At 44.3% G+C, this 24,409-nt stretch overlaps 2 protein-coding genes across 5 annotated transcripts; one reads left to right on the top strand and one right to left on the bottom strand.

Annotated features, from left to right (window-relative positions):
* Positions 1–11: 11 nt before the first annotated feature.
* Positions 12–8,070, bottom strand: lins1 (lines homolog 1). Of its 2 annotated transcripts, none has more exons than XM_086143716.1 (6): positions 7,753–8,070; positions 3,999–4,088; positions 3,464–3,593; positions 1,617–2,177; positions 1,043–1,217; positions 12–946 (listed from the first exon to the last, which is right to left on the bottom strand). In XM_086143716.1, the coding sequence occupies exons 1-6, from the start codon at positions 8,062–8,064 to the stop codon at positions 247–249; spliced, it is 1,968 nt and encodes a 655-aa protein (XP_085999842.1). In that variant the 5' UTR covers positions 8,065–8,070; the 3' UTR covers positions 12–246. The 2 variants fall into 2 exon arrangements, with proteins under 2 accessions (XP_085999842.1, XP_085999843.1); XM_086143717.1 differs by lacking the exon at positions 7,753–8,070 and adding an exon at positions 4,194–4,604.
* A 70-nt stretch (positions 8,071–8,140) lies between these two features.
* asb7 (ankyrin repeat and SOCS box containing 7) lies at positions 8,141–16,672 on the top strand. Of its 3 annotated transcripts, none has more exons than XM_086143713.1 (6): positions 8,141–8,227; positions 8,852–8,940; positions 9,652–9,748; positions 10,566–10,777; positions 11,918–12,523; positions 15,118–16,672. In XM_086143713.1, exons 3-6 carry the CDS (start codon positions 9,711–9,713, stop codon positions 15,255–15,257), a joined length of 996 nt encoding a protein of 331 aa, XP_085999839.1. In that variant the 5' UTR covers positions 8,141–8,227; positions 8,852–8,940; positions 9,652–9,710; the 3' UTR covers positions 15,258–16,672. The 3 variants fall into 3 exon arrangements, 2 of the variants coding, with proteins under 2 accessions (XP_085999839.1, XP_085999840.1); XM_086143714.1 differs by lacking the exon at positions 8,141–8,227 and adding an exon at positions 8,667–8,726; XR_015105916.1 differs by lacking the exon at positions 8,141–8,227 and having other exon boundaries at positions 8,738–8,940; positions 15,118–15,313; positions 15,759–16,672.
* Positions 16,673–24,409: the final 7,737 nt, after the last annotated feature.

The following is a 24,409-nucleotide window of genomic DNA, read 5'->3' as shown; positions in this document are numbered from 1 at the left end:
AACAAAAAGTATATAAAGTATGTAATTAGTCAAACAAATGATACAGAAATGAGTTGTGAATAAAGGGAAAAGGTTAAATTTAGCAAAATAATTCTTAATTTAAAAAGTTAGTTAAAAAACACTTTGAAGGCAACCTTTCTATGAAATGACGGAGTTGAGAGGTAGAATGAGATGAAACGTAATTTATCATTATTAATAAACATATTTATTAACCTATTATTTATTCTTTAAGAACTGTGAGAGTGGCTACTGATCCTCCACTTCTGCTAAAAGCTTCAGGAGTGATGAGGGGTTGTAGGGGAAGAGCTTCCTCTTCCACAGCCGGGTCACCAGTCCCCTGAGTGCTGACAAACACTCCATGGCTCTGCACGATACCAAGTGAGTCCGGTCTGAATTCCCAAGTGGCTCGAGTCTGTGCACGGACGGTCTCGGCTCACTCAGAGATCCAGGTGACGTCAAGTCTGGATCTCTGTTAATCCCAAATTCTTGTCCCCATCCCAGTTCAGGATCGGGTCCAGGTTCCGGAAACCCATCAGCCTCTGTGTCCTCTGACTCGGACTCCTCAGAAGAGTCGTACTCCACCAGTCGCAGCTTGGGGGTGGGGTTGAGTCTTCCCTCCGGAGAGGAAGTGTCTGGGGGGGCCACACAGGCACTGGACCACATCAGAACTGAACCAGGCCCGCTCCTGCTTCCCCTCCTGGACAATGGCCGCATCCCATTCATCCTCCCACAGGCGTCAGTGAAGCCCTTCCGGTCTGTCCGGAGCAGTTTCAGGTACCGTATGAGATACTCCAGAAAGCAGGTTTCCATGGAGATGAGGAAGTCCAGCAGGAGGCTTTGGTCGAACGACACGCTGTGCAGCAGGAGCAGGAAGTGGCAGTGAGGGTTGCAGCCGGAGGCACAGGCCCATTCCAGGACAGTGCAGTCCTCCTTACCGGAATATTCCCTGCAAAAAAAGTCAGGTGTTTCAATCAAGGTGAAGCTCCGCCAAAGCTGGGAAATTATTGCAGCACCAGCTCATTTCTAGAAGCGTTCCTCCGACCTGAGGATGAGGAAAATGGCAAGCAGGGTCTTTGCTGCCTCCATCATGTCATCGTCTTGCCCTCCAAACACCGGGGCGAAAAGGCAGCAGGTATGATGTTTGGCCTCGGGGTGCACGCCGCTTCGTCTGACGAAGCTCCAGAGAGTCTGCAGGTGAGCAGTTGTAGCGGGGATGCCTGAAGGACATAGACACAGCTGCCGTTCACCCTAAAAACACCAAACCTTTAACAAATGTTCAGTCAATCAACTCCTAACTCCCAAGCGCAGGCCATATAAACACAATTTTTACATATTTTACCACATCAGTAAGTGTTTTGGTGTGAAACAGCCTCTTGGTTCGGCACACGTTTGCACACATTACTATTGTGATTTGCAGCCTTTTTGTTTTTAAATTTGTGACTGAACAGCAAGTTATTGTCCATCCATTTCTGGAACAACACTTCATTTCGAGTGAGCAAAGCAGATTGGAATCTGATACACACTGCAGAGGTGTTAGCAAAAAAAGCAATTGGTATATTTGTGTGTCTTCCATTAGCAACATTAAGACATTCTTTTCCACAGATGGTGGTTCTAACCTGATTTGTCATCTGTGCAGACATGGATCTCGATGGATTTCAGTAGCAGCAGGCTGACGGCTCTCAACATCACCCCGTCTGGTTTCCCGTCCTTACCCCCTCCGACATTGCTGCTCCCCCCAAGGGAAGAGGCAGTTCTGACTAGGATGCTGTCCAACCAGCCGGCAGCTACTTTCCCCAAGATGCCCCGAGCCAGCGTGCTCAACTCCGAGCCGGAGTGTTCCCGCCCGGCGGACACGGCACCACCAGGGAGCCAGTCCTCCCCCGCTGTCTGGAGGGCGGCCCTCTTCAGCAGCAGTAGCACCCTCTTCTGGACAAAGTAGGGAGCGCAGCAGTGGGTTGACGTTAACAGCGCCGCCAAGTGGCAGTGCATCAGACTCTGACGCCGAAGGCAGACGGCGGATGCCATTAGGACCTCCATGAGGTCCAGCAGCAGGAAGAGGGTCGAGCCCCAGAGTTGCCCACGGGTCTGAGGAGACACTTGCTTTTCTGGGGGGAGAAACCTGGAGCATAAAACATTGAGGCTGGAGTCAAAGACCAGGAGCAGCTTCTCAACAAGGCCTGAGGGAAGAAGGACATGAGATACCACAGTCAGAAGAGAAACATAACACAAGCACGCACAAATCCTACAGCTGCTCAGTGTTGAGAAAACATACATCATTACTTCAGAATCAATTGAAATAATGCCTTAAAATCATTCCCTAGGTCGTAACTAAACACTCATGAGTTCAGCCTCTCCAAACACCACTTTCTACTTCTTCTTCCCAGCTAACATCAGTTGACTCTACAGGTGGACCAGGAAGTTTTTAAACTTCAACTTCCAATCGATCAATTGACGATGAAACATTAATATTTGTCATTATAACTTACATGAGCCCACACTGGATGAATGTCAGCTTAAGTGAATTAAAAGGAATCAAGGAAAAATCAGAAGTGATTTTTATTTTTTTTTGCACCGATCAAAAATTCACCCAAAGAAGAAATTGGCAAAAAATGACCTAAACCTTTTAAAACTTCAAAAGTGATAATGGCAATGTATTAACACTGGTCTGGGTCTTTAAGTGTCCCTTTTAACTGAAATCAAATGTTTCACTGGACAGTCCACAGCAGAGCTACTTGCTGAGGCCGCAGCCTGGGATTTGATTAGGGTCAGGGGTCGAAACTGACCTCACAATAACTTGAGGCCGGACTCTGCCAATTTGAGTGGGAAGGGGGCTGTCAGACTGGGATCCATGTGTCCCTGTGTTTTTATCTGGTACCCTCAAACACTGCATTAAGACGCAGCCAGAAAAATCTGAAACGAATGTCAATCTTGAGTCAGTATCCTTTTTAACCTCCTTTTAACCTCCTTTTTTTATTATGTGTTGATCAGATGCAGAAAGGCTTATTAGCATTAGACGGATAGTGATTTATATAATATTTGACACACCAGTATGTTACAATTCTCATTTAATAATAATGACACAGCAATATTGACAAGTTGCTTAAAATCACTAATATCAGTCACACATTCACAGCAGCTTTAGTTCTGTTTAAGCCTCTCTCTTTTCTCATTATCTGCAGTTTCTTTACGTGTGTGAGAGAGTGTGTGTGTGTGTGTGTGTGCATGAGTGAATGATATTTATCTATACTTATTTAATCGGTCTTCCTCCATGTTTGTCATAAAGTTACAGGTGTGACAGAGTGGAGTATGGGGTCTTAGAGAAATGTAGTGCAGTTTGTCACCCACTAGGGGGCGCTAATGTCACAGTTCTAGGGGCTAATTGGAGATATGGTAAAATGCATGAATTGGGAACCTAACAGTGGGAGATCAGTCACACCTGGAGACACTGGTTTTCAATGTTTACCTGGACGTTCCTCCTTCAGCAGCCTCTTTAAAACAGCAGTGAGCGACCAGATACAAGCATCCAGTTGAGTGCAGGGAGGCAACTGGACGAACGCCTGCAGACACATATCCTGCCAGGCTGGTGGGAAACCCTGAGAATACACCGCTAATCTGAGATTCTGCTTTTCTGTCAGTCAGATCAACACATTAAAATAATCTCTTCATCTGTTGACAAGGGAGTGATGTGTGACTTTCTCATAAAGGAAAAGGAAAAAATGTACAGATTCATTGAATACCTGTAATGAAAAAAAATCTGACAATATGGATGAGTCTATCATAGATTTGTTAAATTAAAGTGGAAAATTTGTGAGTGTAGTCCTAAAAAGTGCTCAAACAAACTGTACGCACTGCTGATAAGTTGCAAGTGTGGCCATGAATTCCACGTCGAAATTACATATTGACCATTTCCAGCAACTTAAATCTCAGCGCAGACTAAATCCAGCTTTTTTTAAACAGATGGGGGGGGGGAATGCCTGTCATAAAACGTTCAGACTCACAGATGCCTGCAGGTGATGATAGACATATGCCACTGTGCACTTTGCCGCAATGTGAGACAGCATCTGATCCGGAGACTGGAACTGAAGGACCTGCGGGCAAAAGAAGCTGTCTAATTTATAGATATCATATCACAACATCTAAAAATACAATTTTATTTTTGTATTTTTGATATAGGGTTTGTTTATTTACTCTACCAAGATGAATTTCTTGTGCATTGTAGTGGACACTACGGGGTATGGCTTCTCACCCCACGGGACTAGGGGCTGGGGGGGGGGTGATTAAGCTGGGGATATATTATCAATCCCGGTAGTTCACAGGGAGTTGTTGTTGGTGTTTGATGAATAAAGTTAGAACTCTCCCTTGTCTCTGCAATCCTTCCTTCTCTCACCACATTGGTGACATGTCTGACTCGGACAGAGTGAGCAACTGCACTTCAGCCACGTCGCCCCAACTCCCACAGCCAGACGTTCTCACTTGCGCTCCTGAAACTCTGGCAGAGCGACCCGGCTTCCTCCTTCCAGAATGTCGAGGCGCTTTTCCACCTGCGTGGAATTATCTCGGACAACGCAAGGTATTTCCTCGTTGTCACTGCGCTGGACCAGCAGTCCACAAGGCGAGTTTCGCGACTCACCGCTACATGGTAAATACGCGTCCCTCAAACAGCTTCTGTTCTGGAGGTACAATCTATCTGTCTGGTTTTGGTGACGGGATCGCCGTGGACTTAATGGACAATATGCTGTCGCTGTGCAGATCAGACAAAGGCGGTTTCCTTTCCCACACATCTTCCTGCGCCAACTCCCACTTCTGGTGCGAGCAGCCTTGGCTAACTCTCAGTGTCTGGCCGCCGGTGATTGCCAGGGTCTTGCAAAGGAGGACGACCGCATCCTGCTAGGTATCAGGTGGCTAGTGGCCCAGAGTGTGACGTCAGAGCCCCCGCAGAGATGCCAGCCACGGTGGCTGGCATGACAGTCCAGAGGCGACGCAGGACCAGCCTCTGCTTTTTACATCAGCGTTTCGGCGTTAAGACGTGAAGCTGCATTCCGCCATGCTCCTTCAAAGAGCTCAAGCGCGGCGCTTAAGTGGCAGCCATGGACGCCAGGGGACACACTAAGCTGCTGTCCATCAGGAACTCGAGGTCAGGAAGATGCTTTCTGGTGGGCTCTGGGTCGCAAATGAGCCTACTCCCTCGTTATTACAGATCCTGGAAGTTCAGAGTAGTTGGTGTTTGATGAAAAAACTTAGAACTCGCCTTCGTCTCCGCAATCCTTCCTTCTCACACCACAACATACTTAGTCATTTTTTGCTAACTGTACAGTAGCTTCCTGCTCCACGTCAGCAACTTTCTTATTCTTGTTTTTCCTTTGGTGATGATTTCATTTTTTATTTTTAGATCTGCACTTTGTCAACTTGCACATCCCATGGACACAACTGTTTACATTTCAATTTGCTTCTTTTCTTTCAACTTGCACATATATCCAATATTGTTGACACTTTTTTGCACTGTTTACTTTTCTTTGCAATACTGTGCTTATTATTTAGTGTTTTGTTGTTCTTTGTTTTGCTACCGATCTGGCTTCACTTTGGACAGCAAGATTAGAATCTTATTGGACAGGGCCCAGTTTCCATCATTAGGTGCTCCAATGCAGCCTAAGGGCAGCATGGGCCGGTGTCTCTCTGAGCCAGCCTTGGAGGGACACAGGCCAGTGTCTCCCTGAGCCAGTTCAAAGCCCAGATAAATGCAGAGGGTTGCGTCAGGAAGGGCATAAAACATTTGCCAAAACCAAACACGTGAATCAGACCTAATAACCAGATTATACCGGATCAATCAGGGCACAGGTTAACAACGACTGCCTTTGGTACCAATGATTTACAGAGTACCGATGGAAACCAATGGCTACTGTAGGTCAAAGAGAGGAGGAAGACACGTTCAGAAACAGAGAGAGAAGAGGAAAGGCAAGAGCCTGGGACTGAGAATAGGGACTTTGAGTATCGGGACTATGACAGGAAAAGGTAGACTTGGTCGAAATTATGCAGAGAGGGAAGGTGGATATGCTGTGTGTCCAGGAGACCAGGTGGAGAGGAAGTAAGGCTAGAAGCTTAAGACTTGGCTTTAAGTTATACTATCATGGTACTGACAAGAGAAATGGAGTAGGAGTTATCTTTAAGGAGGAGTTTGTTGGGAATGTTCTGGAGGTGAAACGAATGTCAGATCGACTCATGAGTCTGAAACTGGAAATTGAAGGTGGGACACTCAATGTTGTTAGTGGCGTTCCCCACAGGTGGGATAAGAGTTTGAGGAGAAGGAGAAGTTCTGGAATGAGGTAGATGGAGTGATGCAGAATATCCCCAGAGATAAGAGAGTGGTAATTGGTGCAGACTTCAATGGGAGTATTTGTGTAGGCAATAGAGGGGATGAAGAAGTGATGGGCAAATTTGGTATACAGGATAGAAGCACAGAGGGACAGATTGGCGGATTGAAATGGCTGTGGTGATCACTTTTTTCTGGAGAAGACAGGAACATAGGGTAACTTATAAGAGCGGAGATAGGAGCACACAAGTAGACTACATCTTGTATAGACCAGGTAAAGGTAACTTGAAAGAGATCAGTGATTGCAAAGTATTTGTAGTTGAGTGTAGCCAGACAGCACAGGACGGTGGTTTGTAGGATGACTGTGACAAGGAAGATCAAAAGGACAAAGGCAGGGCAGAGGACAAAGCTGTGGAAGCTGAAAAGGAAGGAGTGTTGTATGGTTTTCAGGGAGGAGTTGAGAAAGGCTCTGGATGGTCAGGGAGAGCTTCCAGATGATTGGACAACTACAGCTAGTGTTATCAGGGAGACAGGCAGGAGAGTACTTGGTGTGTCTTCTGGAAGGAAAGTAGATAAGGAATCCTGGTGGTGGAATGAAGAAGTGCGGGAGTATATACAGAGAGCGGTTAGCAAGTAACAAGTGGGACACTGAGCGGACTGAAGAGAACAGACAGGAGTACAGGGAGATACTGCGTAAGGTAAAGATAGAGGGAGCAAAGGCAAAACAAAAGGCATCCAATGACTTGTATGCTCGGTTGGACAGTAAGGAGGTTGCCGAAACAGAGATAAAGTTGAAAAAGATGTACAACAGGTCTGGGTGATTAAGGATAAAAAGGGAAAATTATTGACAGGTGCTAGAAGAATGATGGGAAGATGGAAAGAGTACTTTGAAGAGCTGATGAATGTGGAAAATGTAATAGAGGCAAGGTTGGAACAGGTGACAATTGTAGACCACAAAGTTGCAGACATTAGTAAAGGTGAAGTAAGGAAGGCTTTGAAGAGGATGAGTGGAAAGGCAGTTGGTCCTGATGATATATCCGTGGAGGTGTTGAAGTGTCTAGGAGAGGCGGTGGTAGAGTTTCTGACTGGATTATTCATCAGGATCTTAGAGAGTGAGAAGATGCCTGAAGAATGGAGACAAAGTGTGACGGTGCCCATTTTTAAGAATAAGGCGGATGTGCAGAATTGCGGCAACTATAGTATGGCTCATCAACTTTAACATACAATGAAGTTATGGGAAAGAGCAGTGGAAACGAGACTGAAAGCATAAGTCAGCATTTGTGAACAGCAGTTTCGCTTCTTTGCTGATATTTAAAGTCATTCCAGGTTTCACGTTATTTTCTCGCCTGTTATCCGATTACCACAATCGTCACATTTGAAATATGCCATTTTACGTCTGTCCATTGCACATGCCGTTGTTTCGGTCGCGACGCAACGGGACTCACCAGCAGCGGCAGGACGTTCAGCTCCTCAAACAGCGTCCGCAGGGTCTCCCTGCAGAGTGACGCCACCACCGGACAGCGTGACGTCAAACCAGACACCATCCTCGCCACTACTGTTAGACACACGCAACGCAGCTCGACCCAGTTGCCATGGGGATCAGCTCCGTGCTCCGGGCTGCGCAATCCAGACAGGATGATCCGGGCCAGGTCTGCGAATCCGAGGCGCGGAGGGACCGCGGTCACCACGCATTTGTGTGCGTCCGCCAGGTGACCCAAAATCTCACGCACCGAGAGTCCACTGACGAGACTAACCATGCTGTTGCTTCCACTTCCGTGTGACCCTTGATCACATGACACACGCGGAAGTAGTTCAACAACTGTTTCAAGTTAGCAGGAGGAAGGAGCCGGATCTCAGCTGATCATACTGCCGGTGTAAAGCAACTACGACAGCAAAGAACCGTCTAAAATGAGCCAGAAAGTACGTCAAATTTGTCAAAATATAAGCAAAATTACTACATAGGAAAGAAAACGCCTCGAAATTTCCGATACACATGAACTGATTACTTAAAAATTAGAAAATCATTATTTTAGCATTGGAGGTAAGCTTTTTCAGTGTCCCCCAGAGTGGATATATACTATGTATGTATGTATGTATAGACATATATTTGTGTGTGTGTGTGTGGGTGTGGGTGTGGGTGTGTGTGTGAAGAAGATTTATGGACGTTGTGAGAGAGGAGGATACATGTTGATTCGCTGTGGGGATACCTGAGGGGAAAAGCCGAAAGGAGTAGAAGAAGATGTATAACTACTTGTCATATATATAATTGTTTACACTCAAGCCCCGGGTCTATTTAGTTTGATTATGTGATTTTTCTAACATTCTTTTTCAGAATAAGACGGTGTAGTTAAAACAGGGCTTTTATTTTGAAGGGAGTCGGCAGTCGTGTTTTGACGTCGTGACGCCGATGCGCTCAGAGGTTGACAGACTTTGTTGTAAAATCTTATTGTTCCAATGCGTAATAATGCTTAACACCGCAGACCAGGTTACTTAGATTCACTGCAAGTGACAGAGACTGTTTTGTTGTCATATTTGGGTCTAAAGAACGGCGTCGAAATGCAGCTTTGGCAACTCAACTTCTTTCCGTCTGGACGCTGATTGGCCAACTTAAATGTCCACTCAACGTCTGTCAAGTAAGTCTTTGTTTTCTACCCATCAAATTTACTGCAATAATCGATAAATCACGCAGCGCAAGGACTGCATTTGTGTGCATGTATGTTAAATTCACCGAAATGTCAAAGTGAACTCAAGCTAGCGAGCTAGCACTCCTGAGTTGTTTAGCTTGCTGGCTAAAAATCATTAGCTCTCTGTTTGACAGCTATACAGCCGTAAATCAGTAAAAGAAACTTGCTCTCGGTAAATTTCACCAAGTGTATTTAACTTCTCATTTTATATCGCGGGCCTGACTCCCCCCCTCCCGAGTTTATGATTATGTTTTCATTAAAACGTGCTCTTGTTTGCTTTTTGTTGCCCCCCACCGTTCCCCCCATGTTTTGGTAGCAAACATAGCATTTCTTTTGTCCAGTTTTTCCAACAAACGGGTCGGCTAAGCGACCGTTGCGTTTACTGTTATTCTTAAGATTCAGTGAGAGTATGGGAGTATCGTTCCGGGGATGTTTGAAAACCTTTTCCTCGCTCCTTTCCAACAAAGAGGCGTCCGCTAATTCCCCCCAAAACGTGAGCTATCCCAACAAGCGAGCTGTACATTCAGGGCACCATTTACACACCTGTCATTTAAGGACGATGTTTTTAGCCTAGAACCATCCATAACTTAAACCCGTGCTTCTCAATGGCCGCTGTGTGCCATGTGTTGTTCCAACTGACAGGAGCTGTGACTCTTTCAGGGAACAACATCTGAGACTTGAGTCCGTTGAAGTACCCTCGTCCCGGGTTCTACTCCGATATGACTAAGAGAGGTCCGTCTCTTCAGCTGGTCAAAAGGTAAATGTTAAAACCCCCATGTGGGAAAAGGTGATGTTTTTCGCTGTCTGCTCACCCTGGAGGAGAAAAACATTCACTGAGCCGAGTGAAAGATTCTCTCAGAAGTTTTGAAATGTGAAAAGTTGTGTCTATTATCCTTGCATCTACATGCAGACCATCATTGGTGTTGCGTGACGTGTGACATCAGTTTCAGGTTGGCCAACATGACCCATTGTATGTACACACTCACACGGACGACGTTGTTTCTAGGCTGAGAACTAAGTGGGGTCCAATGTCCTCCACATGTCAGATCTATCATCCACGCCCAACATTGCATTCGATATTGATATACCACCTTATTTAAGTTCAATTTAAACCATAACATTAATTTCCCACTCTGACCTTACGTCTGCCCTACTTCTTTCTGACCTCAAATTTAGAAAGCCGGTTGAATTTCAAATTGTCATCCGCTTGATGATTAAGCGATCTTGCAAGTGAATAAATTGCGTCTTACGCACATACAACCTACCTTTCTCAATCATTGAAAAAAAAAAATTCACATAGAAAAAATTACTACAACCTTATTTTTAAAAAAAAAACGATACAATTGGGAAAGACAATTCCCCTAAAGAAATTGAAACAAGCGCTTCATCATGTTTTATCTTGTGGAAACAGTGATAGTGCTCAGTATGATTTTACACACACTAGGAAGTGTGTTTGGATGTACAAGCGAGAGTTTGCGAGTAACCCCAGGTTAGTCAGGTTGGTTGCTCGTATCCACCAGAATGTATCCACTGATTCAGGCACAGATGAACATTCCCCTTCCGAAATGTGGCAGGATGCTGAACCATCACTGCAGAAGGAACCCTGAGCTTCATGAGGAGCTGCAGATCCAGGCTGCAGTGGCCGCAGGTGATGTCTGCACGGTACGGAGGATGCTGGAGCAGGGATATTCCCCTAAGATCCGCGACGCCAATGGCTGGACGCTTCTTCACTTCTCTGCAGCCAAAGGAAAGGAGAGATGTGTTCGAGTCTTTCTGGAGCACGGAGGTTAGACCTTTCTATGCTGTTCATTCATAAGTCAGTCTTGGCTCTAACATGCAGATTGTTTGAATGTGTGATATCCTTAAAAGGAATGTTCTGTCAATCAAGAGTTGAAAATCTGAAGAAATGCAGAGCACTGTTACACAGGACTAAAAAAAGCAGAAAATCTTCTCATTCAATATGATAAAACTAGTGAATTTTACCTCAGCAGTTTCCAGTTGTTGACATCATGGCAAACTGATAAGCTGACTTGTTGCAACTCTCAAAACCTCAGCTAAAGCTATCAATTCAAATACATGCATTCAGACACAAGATGCAACAACAGTCAGACTTGTGTCAGTTTAAAGACAACACTTGGAAGTTAAACCCTTGAACGAATCACATTTTTTGTGTGGTTGAGGAACACGAAAGATTTTACACCTGCTGCGTGAGCACAGCCTGAGTTTCGGCAAGGGTTGGACTCCTTGGAGGGCAGTGGTGTGAAATTTCAGCTAGAGGGCACTGTCAGTCAGGTTAATGAGATTTAGATGTTCGGTTGGCTCATTAGAGCACAATGGAGTAAATCGTATTTGGCCTCCTAGAAATAATTGAATTTTTGATGTGAAACACGGTTATTATGTGAGATGTTGAAAAATAGTGAAATAATCAACCCTTAAAGATGACTCCCTATCTAGAATGCAAATCCAGTCTGATTGATGTAGTCGCCATAATTGCTCTGTCAAACTAATGAAATGTCTAAAGTGATTTTGGCAGTGTTTAAAAGCAAATCTCATGTAAGAGCCTGAAGCCAGCTCACTTTTTCTCCAAATGTTCTTATAAATGTCACATGAGACTAAAAAATTGAAAGTGAAAAGTGGAAAGGACACCCTTTGTAAATGATGATGTGCAGAGTAGAGGATGATGAATGTTTGGGGACATACTTGGCCTTCAGTGACCGTAGCTGCAGACGCGAAAGCTGATGACACACACCGATGTAGACTGTGTGACCTGTAGAGCTCAGTGGATTCCCACAGTGACGTGGTAGAGAGATCCTGTACATAAGAGCCAAATACTTGGAGTCTTTTATGTCACCCATCTGATGTTCACAACAGGATAGGATTTAGTTTGTCCTTTAAACAAACAATAACGTCTGTGTCTGGTCAACAGCCGACCCCACTGTGAAGGATTTCATTGGTGGCTTCACGGCACTACACTATGCCGCTATGCACGGCCGTGCCCGCATTGCCCGCCTCATGCTGGAGTCCGAGTTCCGCAGTGACATTATAAATGCAAAAAGCAATGACGGATGGACTCCGCTGCACGTGGCCGCCCATTATGGCCGGGACTCTTTCGTGCGGCTGCTGCTGGAGTTCACGGCAGAAGTGGATCCCCTGAGTGACAAGGGCACCACCCCGTTGCAGCTCGCCATCATCCGCGAGCGCTCCAGTTGTGTGCGCATCCTGCTGGACCACAGTGCCAACATCGACATTCAGAACGGCTTCCTTCTCCGCTACGCCGTCATCAAGGGCAACCACTCGTACTGTCGCATGTTCCTACAGCGGGGAGCGGATACCAACCTCGGCCGCCTCGAGGACGGCCAGACACCGCTGCACCTGTCTGCCCTCAGGGACGACGTACTGTGCGCCCAGATGCTCCACATATACGGCGCAGACACCAATACCCGCAACTATGAGGGCCAGACCCCCTTGGCCGTATCTGTCAGCGTGTCCACGAACAGCCGACCCTGTCTGGACTTCTTGCAGGAGGCGACCAGTAAGTAACAATCAGCGCAGTGAACTCCGCTTTGAATTAGTTCTGGGTTGCTGTCATTCAAACCATAATCGGAAAATAAGGGGGGAAAATGACCTGAAATTTATTGCAACTATTTAAACGTGAAAAAGGACATCTATAAAAGGTTTATGTGCATGTCTGATGTATTGATGATGTGCATCTAAATATGTAAGAAATTAGCTGAAGATCCATTTAATTTCACACAAACGTTTATAAAGAAAATTACCTCACAATCGTCATAATAATAATAATAATAATAATAATAGCCAGATTTTTATTGTTTAGCACATAATTTACCCCAACAGACTTCAAACATAATTTAAAAATTAGAAATGTATACCTTTCAAGATCTGCATGAGTCTACATTAAAAGGGAAAAGGTGTCATCAAGGAATTTCCCCAGAATTTTAGAAAGTAATATAGGCTGTAAGAAACCAAAAATTTGGACACATAGGAGGAAGAAATGATCTGTGGCATTTTAATTTGAGTCCGTCTTTACTCTGGCAGTTAAGGCCTGTCTGGCTTTTCCTTGAAGTTCATCCAAATAATCCCTTTTGTATTTGTACATTTACCTCTTCTTACAACCTTAACATGTTTGTTAGCTTCTGGTTCCCAAGAATGAGATGTATCAAACACTGTAGGGGATGAAGAATGGCCGTGTTTGTGTGTTTGTCTCCCGTGAACCCCCCCCCCCCCCCTTGGTTGGTTAAAGCTGCCTGGCACTGGGAGTAGAGGGAAACTGTAAAAGTGGGTGGAGTGTGGGAACAGACTCCACGCTGAGCCTAAGAAGAGATTTGATTGTAAGCTGAGAGGTGAAGCAGTGTATAAATGTATAGAGGCAGTGAGGGCTCCCTGCCAACACAGCAGAACAATCGTTACCTGAAGCATTCTGATTTACACGCAACAATGGCCACATTCCTTCTAGGCCCCCGCAACTTTGATATCAAAGCGCCCTAGACGAGCTCTTTCAGCAGCTCTGCAGCGTCCGTAAGATCACATGTCCGCCAGGTTATTGATTACACCCTCCGCCTCCCGGATTAACTGCTCCCATCCCAGAGTGACGGGCACCTGGATCCTTTCTTCGTGGCCAGGATCAGTGTCGCCGCCTGTAGCTTTTCACATTCACACTCCTCACGCAGCGGCACGTATCAAATGCTCCACAGCGGGACACTCTGGCAGCCCGGCATCATCTCTCAGGACAAATGATGATTTAAGAACCGGCAGAGAGACAGAGGAGCTCCTCTGTCACTCATGTTTGCATTTTTTTTTTTTTTTTTTTTAAACCATATGTCCAGGTAATACAGGTCAGGATAACTCCTAAAACATTCCCAGGAATTTTGGATCCCATTTTGTCCTATTTTTGAGTAACACTTTAGGTGATTTTAGCCCTCTTCCTCACAAATTGCAGGTAATGCTCGGCCAATTGTCATCAAAGTCTCCAATTTAAGATTTAAATCGGAAGGAGCATAACTATCCTGTCAGCTAAGAAGTTGCTCTTGAATCATTTACATCATACATGGAGAATAAAGGATGAAAATATATTGATATGGGGCAGTTTTCATTTCTTCCTCCATCAAAAAGTATAAAAAGCAATTTCACTGAATCCTCAGTATCCTTCTTAGCCAAACAGGCAAATATTGAAATTCAACATTAGGTTTTCTCTTTTGAATCCTAGCACTAAACTCATGTCAACAGGTCCTTGGAGCGCTAATTCAGGCTAATGTTCTCATCTCAGACTAACCTTCAAGTCATTTGAAACCAATTCCTCATTAACACTGGAGCGATTCTTGCATCCTCAAAGTGGTATTTTTTTGTGAAAATATAGGTTGTAAAGTTGTCCAGCTAAATAATCACAAACACCCTGAAAACTCCCCATAGGAATGGAACTTCAGTGGGTTGAAGTGATGCTGTCACCATGGAGACAGGTAGGTAGGGGACTGTCCTCTCAGCTTATGGGCATTTCAATCAACCCCAAGCTGATAGAGCAGTTCCTGGAGTTCCTCTGTCCATTAGAACAGAGTCGATAATAGCCAGCACCCCTGTTGTGGTGGTGGAGTTTTGGAAATCCATTGGGAGTGGAACCGATGAGCATCATCTTGGCAGAACCTTCCCTGCCTACTAATCGGGTTCTGTTGTTTCTATCACAGGGTATTAATACGGTTTGACCGTTAGCATTTTGGGAAAATGGTTCAGTCTGTATCTCCTCTCCTTGTTTCAAGGTAAAATATTCATCACGTAGAAACCCATAGAGTCAGCGATGATACTATTCATTGAGCTGCACTCAAATGAAAAGTGAAAGTAAAAATCCATATGAATTGTCTGCTGTTTTTGCTCAAATAACGACACAGAAAGTCAACTGTGATTTGAAACAAAAAGTAGCTGAAAGTCCTAATATCAAGCTTCAGCGGTGGGTTTGGTCTGATGGTTTTGGGTTTGGTTAAGAATGATAGTCGGGGAAGATATGCACGCCTGTTTCTGGCTGATGACCATTTCCTGCTTCCTTCTCCTGGTGCTGTTACCTTATTTAATGTCTGCAAGAAGCCAACCACCAAACCTTGTGTTTTGCTCCTCTTCCAGAGCAGCCTCGCACTCTCCAGGACTTGTGTCGGATAAAAATCCGCCACTGCATCGGCCTGCAGAGCTTGAAGCTCCTGGAGGATCTGCCCATCGCCAAGGTTATGAAAGACTATTTAAAACACAAGTTTGACAGCGTGTGAAGGAGAAGACAAGGACAGCTCCGTAAAGACTATGCAATGACTCGGCCACGTTGAAGGTCAGGATGACACTCTGCGACGCCGCTCCATCTTAGCCTTTTATCTTTACATGGGGGGGGGGTGCCACATCGCCTTCAAATCATGCCTGAACATTTATGTTGTTAGCGTTAAAAAAAGAAAAAAAAAAGCGCATGATATTCTTTCTGCTGGTCATTTATTAACCCTCCGGTTCAACGCCCATCTAATCACCTTTTTGAATAAGCGTATCTTGACACCGTGGAGAGAAAATCACAGAATGAATACACATGAAGGGCGTTGTCGTGCTCAGACCAAACACCAGGTGAAATCTCCTTGCGTCTTATGTTTATTATTTCTTTCACCGTTGAGGACCTTCAGCATTACATTGTCCTCAGAAACTCAGAAAAACTCGGAAATGAAACTCAGAAATGAAGCTCATCCGTTACCATTTCAAATTCAGTTTTTTTTTTTGTTTGTTTTATGTAGTGAGCAGCAGCTGAAAAGCCAGGAAAGTTTAAAAGCGACTGTTTTTCTGAACGGGGCTCAGTTCAAGTTGGAAGTGAACGGGCAGCGTCTTGCTCCGAACATCATTGTTTTAAAGGTGGGAAGTGCTAACTTGCATTTTTACATGACAAGAAGAAGAATTTCACTGGATGTTTGGTCTGAATCCATCTACCCTGCTGTGACTGCAAGTCCTGTTTTACATGGACCGCTTGGACGATTAAAATTCACCTGACGAACACGGGATTATAATTTCAATTCAAAACATCAGTTACCTTCATGTTAACTCACGAAGTCTGCGAGAGGTGTCAACTGACGAAAACAAAATAGGAACAAGAATTTCCAACTAAAAGTTGGCGTGAATATATTTATGTATAGAATTGACGATGCATCAATAGCAATAAGACTATTGGTTCTATATATAGATTTATATGTGTGTCATTACACAGTTTACAAGCTTCAATGAAATCAGGACGATCAACCTCATAGCATCAGTTTTGTACTGTATCTTTTTAAGAGTCTGTGTTGTAAGAACTGCCTAAGAAAGGAAATGAGATGCAGCAGAGCGACTAACATTAGTTAACAATTATAATATTTAACTTAACGGTGTTTTTAATTCCCCCTCAGTGGGTCAGCAGCTGGGCCCGAGAGCCTCTGATTCCCCCCCGCCCATGTGTATGTACCACAGATATTTTTGTAGGATTTATTTAAGCCACATGCTCTGGTATTCTTAATGTATTTAAAGTTTGGAAAGTGTTGTGAGCTGTTTTTATTTCTCTCCATCTGTCTGGGTTTTCCTTTTTATGGATGAAATGTTTTCTTATCAGTCTTCTTCTCTCGCTGGAGATTAAAACTGTGAATTTTTCTCACTTTCCTAATTGAAAATAAACAGTAGGATTTATCGGGTCAAGCTATCATGAAAGGCCACAGGGACTCTATTATTTTGAAAAAGCCTTTGCTCAGTTTTGCAGCCAAACCAGGGAGGAGCCAGCATCGACCATCGCTGAGCAGATTCCCGTGAAAAGGCGAAGTTGAAAAAAATAAATCTATCAATTTTTCTATCAGCAGTGACAATACAGAAAGGGAGTGTTAAATTTATTTTTTTACCTTTTTCCCTTCTACTACTTCTTGTTGCCAAAAGATGGTGAAAATCCTTGTGAAATATCAGCGACCCTTTGGCGCCTTAGCCATTAGCATGTTAGCCATTAGCGAGACCTGTGGAACAGTTACAGAGCAAGTTTTCGACCCTTTGCCCCCCCTCCTGCTCCCATCTCAGGGAATTTAAAGAGTGACTTCCTCCCAGACAACCGGCCCTGGTCTCCTTGAGCCACTCTGAGTGGACGGCGTCCCCTGCAGCAAATATTTGTTCCTCACTCTTCAGCCGGGTGCTTGTGTCTGCCCGGCATGGAGGTGCTGAGAAATCTGAACCAGCATCACTAAACTGATCTGGAAACATATCCACTACAACATATTTATAACTATAGTTGGAGGTTAAATTATATATTTTTGGGGATTTTTTTTTAATCAGTTAAGTTATTATTTGTGTGTATTGATTATTTGTGTGTGTTGCTTATATCTTGCAATTTTTTTTCTAATAACCTTGATTTGCCCTCCACATCTTATTATCTAATTTTTTTCTGAAAATAATGGGAGACTCCTTTTCTCTTTTTTCATGGTTTTGTTTTTGAGGGAGTTGAGGAAGTGGATAAGTCTCCCCAAATTATCTTCATCCCCACAGTTATAATAAGGCTATTTAGTGGAGAAATCATCCCCCCCTCCCAAAAAAAGTACTTAAGAGAAATGGAAAAGCAGAAAATATAAAAGGGAACAGACTATATAACACACAAATCCCATTGTAAGAAAAACAATCATATTCTATATTTGTATTTATCTCTATTATCTGTTTATTTCAATGTCAAATTTGTTAGAATTTCTGTGAATTTAGTCTTTAATGAAAAGATGACTGAAAATCAGCAAAAAAATTAATTACCTTTAACTCTAAAGAATTCTTTTCAGACCTTTTTTTGTACTTCATCTGGAGTTTTAATTCCATCATGAAATGGCGTGATTTAATCCCGTCGAACACCCCCCCCCCCCCCCCACACACACACACTTCTCTAAAAGCGGGTGGGAAGAGTGGCTCTTTCACTTCCTCCCACTAATCATTTAGACAAAGCAGAATATCCTGTTTCGTGTTCCTGATCGTATAGCAGGTTGTGTGTCACTCGTGGGCACCGGTCAGAAGTGGGTTTCCTTGTGTCTTACTGTCAAGCGGCTGAAAGTCTTTCAACTACTGAATGTACAGATTATGCAGATTTTCATATGTTCAAACTTTGTGAATAAACCAAACTTCACATTTTCTGCGTGCGTGTGCGTGCGTGCGTGCGTGCATGCGTGTGTGTTATCTTAGCTAATTGGTGAGACGCTGCTGAGGTGAAGCACACGCGCAGATTTCTTTGCTCATGCTTCTATTGGTACCACTTCAGTTTCCCCTTTGTGATGCCACAGCCATTCTCGGGCACTGCAAAGCTTCCCTTTTCACAATGTGCACATGGGTGTGCTAGACAGATTCCTGGAAAAAATCAAATACATTTCATTTGACATATTTTCCTACATTGGAATCACAACAGATTAACCGCTGCTTCTGTATAATCATTTGTCCCAGCGCGTTTACTTTTTACCATCCCAGTGTAAATGATCTAACGAAAAGTTATCAAATGTAACTAACAGAATTAAAGTGAATTAAATGACCCTGTAAAATCAAAAATCAGCAGGAAGATGGCACCCTGTTATTCCAGAGTAAGAAGGAGGGGAAATTATGAATCTCCCAAAATGACCGTCAGAGCCAAACAAAGCTGTCTTTAGGCTCGAGGTGGACGTTAACCTACAACAGTCATCTGTCAGTCCCAGGCTTCCCTGTCAATCACACGTCCACACAAATAGACATCAGAACATTTATTTTCATTCACACCCATGGACGATTTGGACTCGTCCTTGAACCTGCTGACTGTTTTTTTTTTTTGACTGTCTGAGGAACCAGGAGAATCCCTCAGAGAACCAGGGCAGGCAGAGGAGAACATGCCAACTTTAGTCTGGTTTGAAAGTGGGGCTTGAACCTCAAGCACTTGATTTTTTAGGTAAAAACAAACCCCTGGGGTAACACAGTGACCTCAAAGTATTTGATCTAGTCCTTGGCATAGCTGCTCGAGCAGTGGGATCCAAGAGGCCCGAAGATTCACCTTTCGTTCACGATTTTTTGTTTTCCAGACTTAAAAAGCTGCGTAATAAAAAAAAAAAAAATCCTAGTCAGGCGTCTTCCAAGATTGGGATCATCTTTCTGTCCATTCCACATCTTCATTTCCCTTTCTCTTCTCCCTCCAGAAGGCTTTCTTAAAAGAGCCGGTTTCTTCTTTCGCCGCCGTTTGTTCTCGGCAGCACCCCATCAAACCCGGCGCGGAGCAGCAGTGACCTAATAGTGGCTGTAACATACTTGTGTCTTACTTTACCGAAAGCGGCGCTATCACAGGACAGATCTGTGGTAGCGTTACACCGTAAAACAATGGCAGGCCTTCAGACAGAGCCAACAATGGCTGCTTTGTCAGGAGTCGCTCCACAGCAGCCACGCTGTCTAAAAATATCTGATCTTTTCTCTGCTGCCTGATCTGGCACGTCTGCCATCGGCAGAAGTCACACGTGGGAACGTGCACCGGCTGCACAATTATGCAAAAACACGATTCATTTTCACCACTCCAAACTTGTTTCTTGTTTTAGGCGTCCCAGCGTGGAAGTTTCCCCAGCGGTTTAGAGAAATCTAACCTTTGCTTTCTGTAGAGTCGATCAGTCGTCATCAGCTTAGATCATCTGACCTTTACAGATTCACATTGAATGATTCTTCACGAAATATCAAAAATATTCTCAGTTTCCCGGTGGTTTCACCTTGAGCTTGGTGGTGAATCACCTTAATGTTCATTGAAAATGTGAAATCAACTTGAGGGCGGGCAATGAAGTTCAATTTTTTTCTAATGATTAAAAAAGAAGGTCAGAAGTTTCAGTGTTGACACTGGAGTATGGTATCTTTAACAGTTGAGGTTGGACATAAAATATGAACTTGACCTGCACGAAGAAGCTGTTATTGCAGTATTAAGGAGGGGCATGACACATCAATCAATGGCTCCAATTGGTCGATGTGAAGAGGTCGATGGAACCCCCCTGGTCCTGTATATTCTTGTTCTGTATATAATCTGCTATATACCCTTCTAGGTTAACCAGCTGCTGAAACCCAAATCTCAGCCCTTGGCTGGACCCCGTGGTGTGTTTTGAGGGGGCGCGGCACCCCAGATGCAGTCAGGTGGTTTGCGCTGGATGAGCAGAGAGCGTCCCTTCTGTAGGAAATGAGACGACATTCCTGGAGCTGTCGTTGGCGCGCATCCAGTGGGTTTTCTCAAGGGGACCCTTTATCTCCTCGCCGCCGCCAGGAGACGATCGGCCATCAGGGTTCAGAGGCGCAGCGTAATGTCGTCTTCTGTCCGGCTCGGAGTAGACAAAGAGGCCCTTTCTGAAGGTTCTCCCTCCTGAACCCCACCACCCCCATTAGCATAAGCAGCTGTTAGCTATGTCATTTTATAAGGACATAATTTCTCAGCGGAGGCGCTTCACCTCATCAGCAGGCATACGGGTCAGCGGACCGTGGGGAAGCACAGCCAGGGGTCGGCCAGTCTTACCTCGCCAGGGATTCTTTTTTAGCGCTCGACAGCGAACGGTTAGTTTTCCGACCGCAAACCGTCGGGGAAGATTTGGTGTGTGAGACCCAATACAAACACCCAGAACTAGGGCTCTTCATGGAGATCCTTCACACCGCCAAAAGTTGTCGTCGTCAAGGACTCCTGGAAAACCTGGCTGTAAGAAAACACTGCAGTGTCTCAGTCCAGGGAAGACCCAGCAACATTTTCTAGAACATTTCAGGGGTCAGTCCTGAGCCCCGGCAGGTAGCCTAGAGCACTGGTCCCAAACTCCCGGGTTACAGACCAGCACCGGTCCGTGGATCAATTGGTACCAGGCTGCACAAGAAATAAAAAAATTCTTTTATTTTGAAAAACGACCTGAATCTCTTGGTTACATCTCGGTCACTTGAGCGGCAAAAATGTAACCACAAGCTAGCAAAATGAGTATAAAAAACAGACGGAAAGTTTTTTTTTTTTTTATAGTCGCAATAAATAATGTACATGTTCTGGCGGTAAAATTGTCAAGCGTTGACCAATCAGCGATGACAAAAAGGTTGGGGACCACTGGCTTAGAGAGTGGATGACCAGTTTGCAGTTTTCTGGGATTCAGGCTGAGTGACGCAACAGCTCTAGAATTGTCCCTTGCACCTAAACCATGATCTTTACTGATAGTAGCGTGAAATTTGTTCAAAATAGAAAGATTTTTACTGATTATAAATGTAAGACATGAAAGCAGGAAGCCGTTCCAACGCAACGGATTTGGGCGCCATGACGTCAATTCAAAAGAAAGATTGTCAACTTAAGGTATAATCAACGTGAGGTTTGTGCCGTTCAAGATGGAAATGAAAATGAATGTTTTAAATCTAATTTTAATTCAGTTAAAAAGGCGGCGCACACTCCTTCCCGGTACATGCCGGAAAATTATGGAAATCCTGCCCACACCTCATCCTTGTCCTCCGTCGCCCTATCTTTTCTTCCGCCTATCTCTGCACCACTCTTTCATGCTCGCTACATTTTCTACTACAGGTGGTTCAGAGTATTTGCTTTCATCTTTGCCACAATTGTATGACATGATGAGAATAAATAGAAATAAGTGACTACGTCTGAGTTCAAATCAATTTTCTACCAGGTCCACATTCGCTGAGACATTAGGTTTAAATTCGCCCTGGAAAAAATAAGTGTATTTAAATAATTGCACCGCTGCAACAAAAAGATGGAATGGATACGGTTGTTGTTTGCTAAACTTCCACATGTTTTTCAGATTTTTCCACAGCTTTCCGTCTCCAAGCAAAGCAAAAACAAGAAAAACGCCGTCCTCAAGAGTCAACCTGTTGTAGGCTGTACTGGTTGAACCTTCTGATGAAAAACACCTCACCTCCAAAACAAAGGAAGCATTCTTTCCTCTCCATTGCTGATTGAGAGATTCACTTACCTAAAGAGCAAGCATCATTTATGAAAATGATTCATCCTGAGCCATCTTTATTCCTTGCCTTTTTGATTATAACTCAGCCATTACTTGTTACTCTGTTATTACATGGTAATTATTGCTCAATTATCACATGGTCTTTATAAGTTATTCATTACAAGGTCGTCTACCATTCTCCTTTCTCCTTTGGAGATTTTTTTTCATCATTTCAAGCTGTTCCTCCTTTCATTGATCACAGAATAAAAATTAAAAAAATATGCACAGGGAAAACAAGAACCAGATATTCTCACCTTATTTTCTGTCGAAAATAGTGGCATTGATAAAATCTGGGTAATGTTTTGTTTCAAGGTTACCCAATAATGAAAATTGGATGTCAGGGTTGATGTTAATAACCTTGTAACTCACCATCTGTTTACAGTCCCTCTATGATTTCTTTGCGCTCTCCTACATCCTTCCACCGACAGGCCATTTTTAAAAGAACCCCACCGTCCACGCTGCGCCGACAACTGGAATTCAGAAGAAATAGCTCATGAAGGCCTACCATCCCTTCATGAAAACATTCAGCGCCATGTGTAAACATCCAAGCTAAACGAGACCCAGCTATTGCTGTTGTGAGGGATTTCTTTGAATTGTTACAAGGTATAATAAACCAAACTATATTAACCACAGGCAATGCAGCCTCAGGGCGGCACTGGCCGGTGTCTCCCCGAGCCAGCCTTGGGGGGACCCGGAGCGGTGTCTCCCTGAGCCGGTCCCAAGCCCGGATAAATGCAGAGGGTTACATCAAGAAGGGCATCTGGCGTAATAATAACCATAATAACCAGATCATACCGGATCGGTCGAGGCCCAGGTTAACAACGACCGCCATTGGTACCGATGACCCGCGGCAGGGGTGTCAAACTCAAGGCCCGTGGGCCGGATTAGGATCGTGAACAGGTTTAATCCGTCTCGCAAAGCTAAAAAATACCAGGTTTGAGGAGTGAATTGAACAATAGGTACGTAACAGTAGTTCATATGTCATGATTTTACCCATCCGGCCCACCTTTGAATAGATTTTCCTCTGTGTTCCCCCTGAGCTCAAATGAGTTTGACCCCCCTGACCTACAGGGAACCAATGGAAACTGGGCTACTGTAGGTCAAAGAAGGAGAGGAGGGAGAGAGGAGGATACAGAGAATAGGGTTAGATGGAGAAAGTTGATTCACTGTGGCGACCCCTGAAGGGAAAACCCGAAAGAAGAAGAAGAAGAAGATGATAATAACCATGAGCAGCTGAATTGGCCAAGGAAAAGAAATCACAGGCGGGAGAGTGCAAAGGAGGAGAGGCCGATGCTAGCATAGCAGTGATGCTACCATAGCAGGGATGCTAACAAGCGCTGATGTGTTTTAGTTGAAAATGTTTGGGACACATCTCTTGTTGCGGTCAAATCAAACCGAAAAGTTTTTGGTCAAATTACTGGAAGAGGAAATAATGAATAAAACATACATTGTAAAAGTGGTACTTCCTGGACCCAGGTCTCGTCAACCTCCTCGTTTGAAATACACCCACTGGTTGGAAAAAGGTATTTCTATTTTAAACAAAATGTCTTTTATTGTGCAAATATTATCAAATAAAACTAAAGTAGTGATGGACACACAAATTTCTTAGCAAAGTACTTTTCACAGTACTCCACTATGATAAGGAGATTGTATTGTGTCCTATTTGTTGCTCTATGTCCACAGAGAATACGCAGCTTTCTGAATGACTTCCTCCACGGACCGGCACACACTGCATTGTGTCCCCAAGGCTTTTTTCCCCTGTTTCACACCTAAAAACACATGCACCAAGTCTTAACGTTACTGACAAATACAATATTGCTTCCTCACGCCGTGACACCCTATGCTTTGCCGACATTATTGCCCCGAGTGATTCTTCTTCTTCATCTTTCGGCTTTTCCCTTCAGGGGTCACCACAGCGAATCAACTTTCTCCAACGAACCTTATTCTCCGTATCCTCCTCTCTCACACCAACTACCTTCATATCCTCTCTCACTACGTCCATAAATCTTCTCTTTGGTCTTCCTCCTGCCTGGCAGCTCCAATTCCAGCTTCCGTCTACCAGTATATTCACAATCCCTCCTCTGCACATGACCGAACCATCTCGGTCTGGCTTCTCCGACCTTCTCTCCAAAACATCTAACATGTGCTGTTCCTCTGATAGACTCATTCCTGATCCTATCCATCCTGGTCACTCCCAAAGAGAACCTCAACATCTTTATCTCTGCAACCTCTAGTTCTGCCTGCTGTCTTTTGGTCATTGTAACAGTTTCTAGTCCAGACAGCATCACTGGCCTCACCACTGTCTTGGACACCTTTCCTTTTATTTTGGCCGATAGTCTTCTATCGCAATTGCCCCGAGTGATTCAGTTGCCTAAAATGCAGATGTTTGAATCTGATTTCAGCAAACGAGGCAAGGGGCGGTTTCTTTGTAGCAAAGCTGGAGGCAGCCAAGA

Source organism: Fistularia commersonii, chromosome 3 (genome assembly GCF_037954325.1).
Source record: "Fistularia commersonii isolate RoL2024-O1a breed Wild chromosome 3, RoL_Fcom_v1.0, whole genome shotgun sequence".
Lineage (NCBI taxonomy): Eukaryota > Metazoa > Chordata > Actinopteri > Syngnathiformes > Fistulariidae > Fistularia > Fistularia commersonii.
This window is presented reverse-complemented; position numbering and strand designations above follow the sequence as displayed.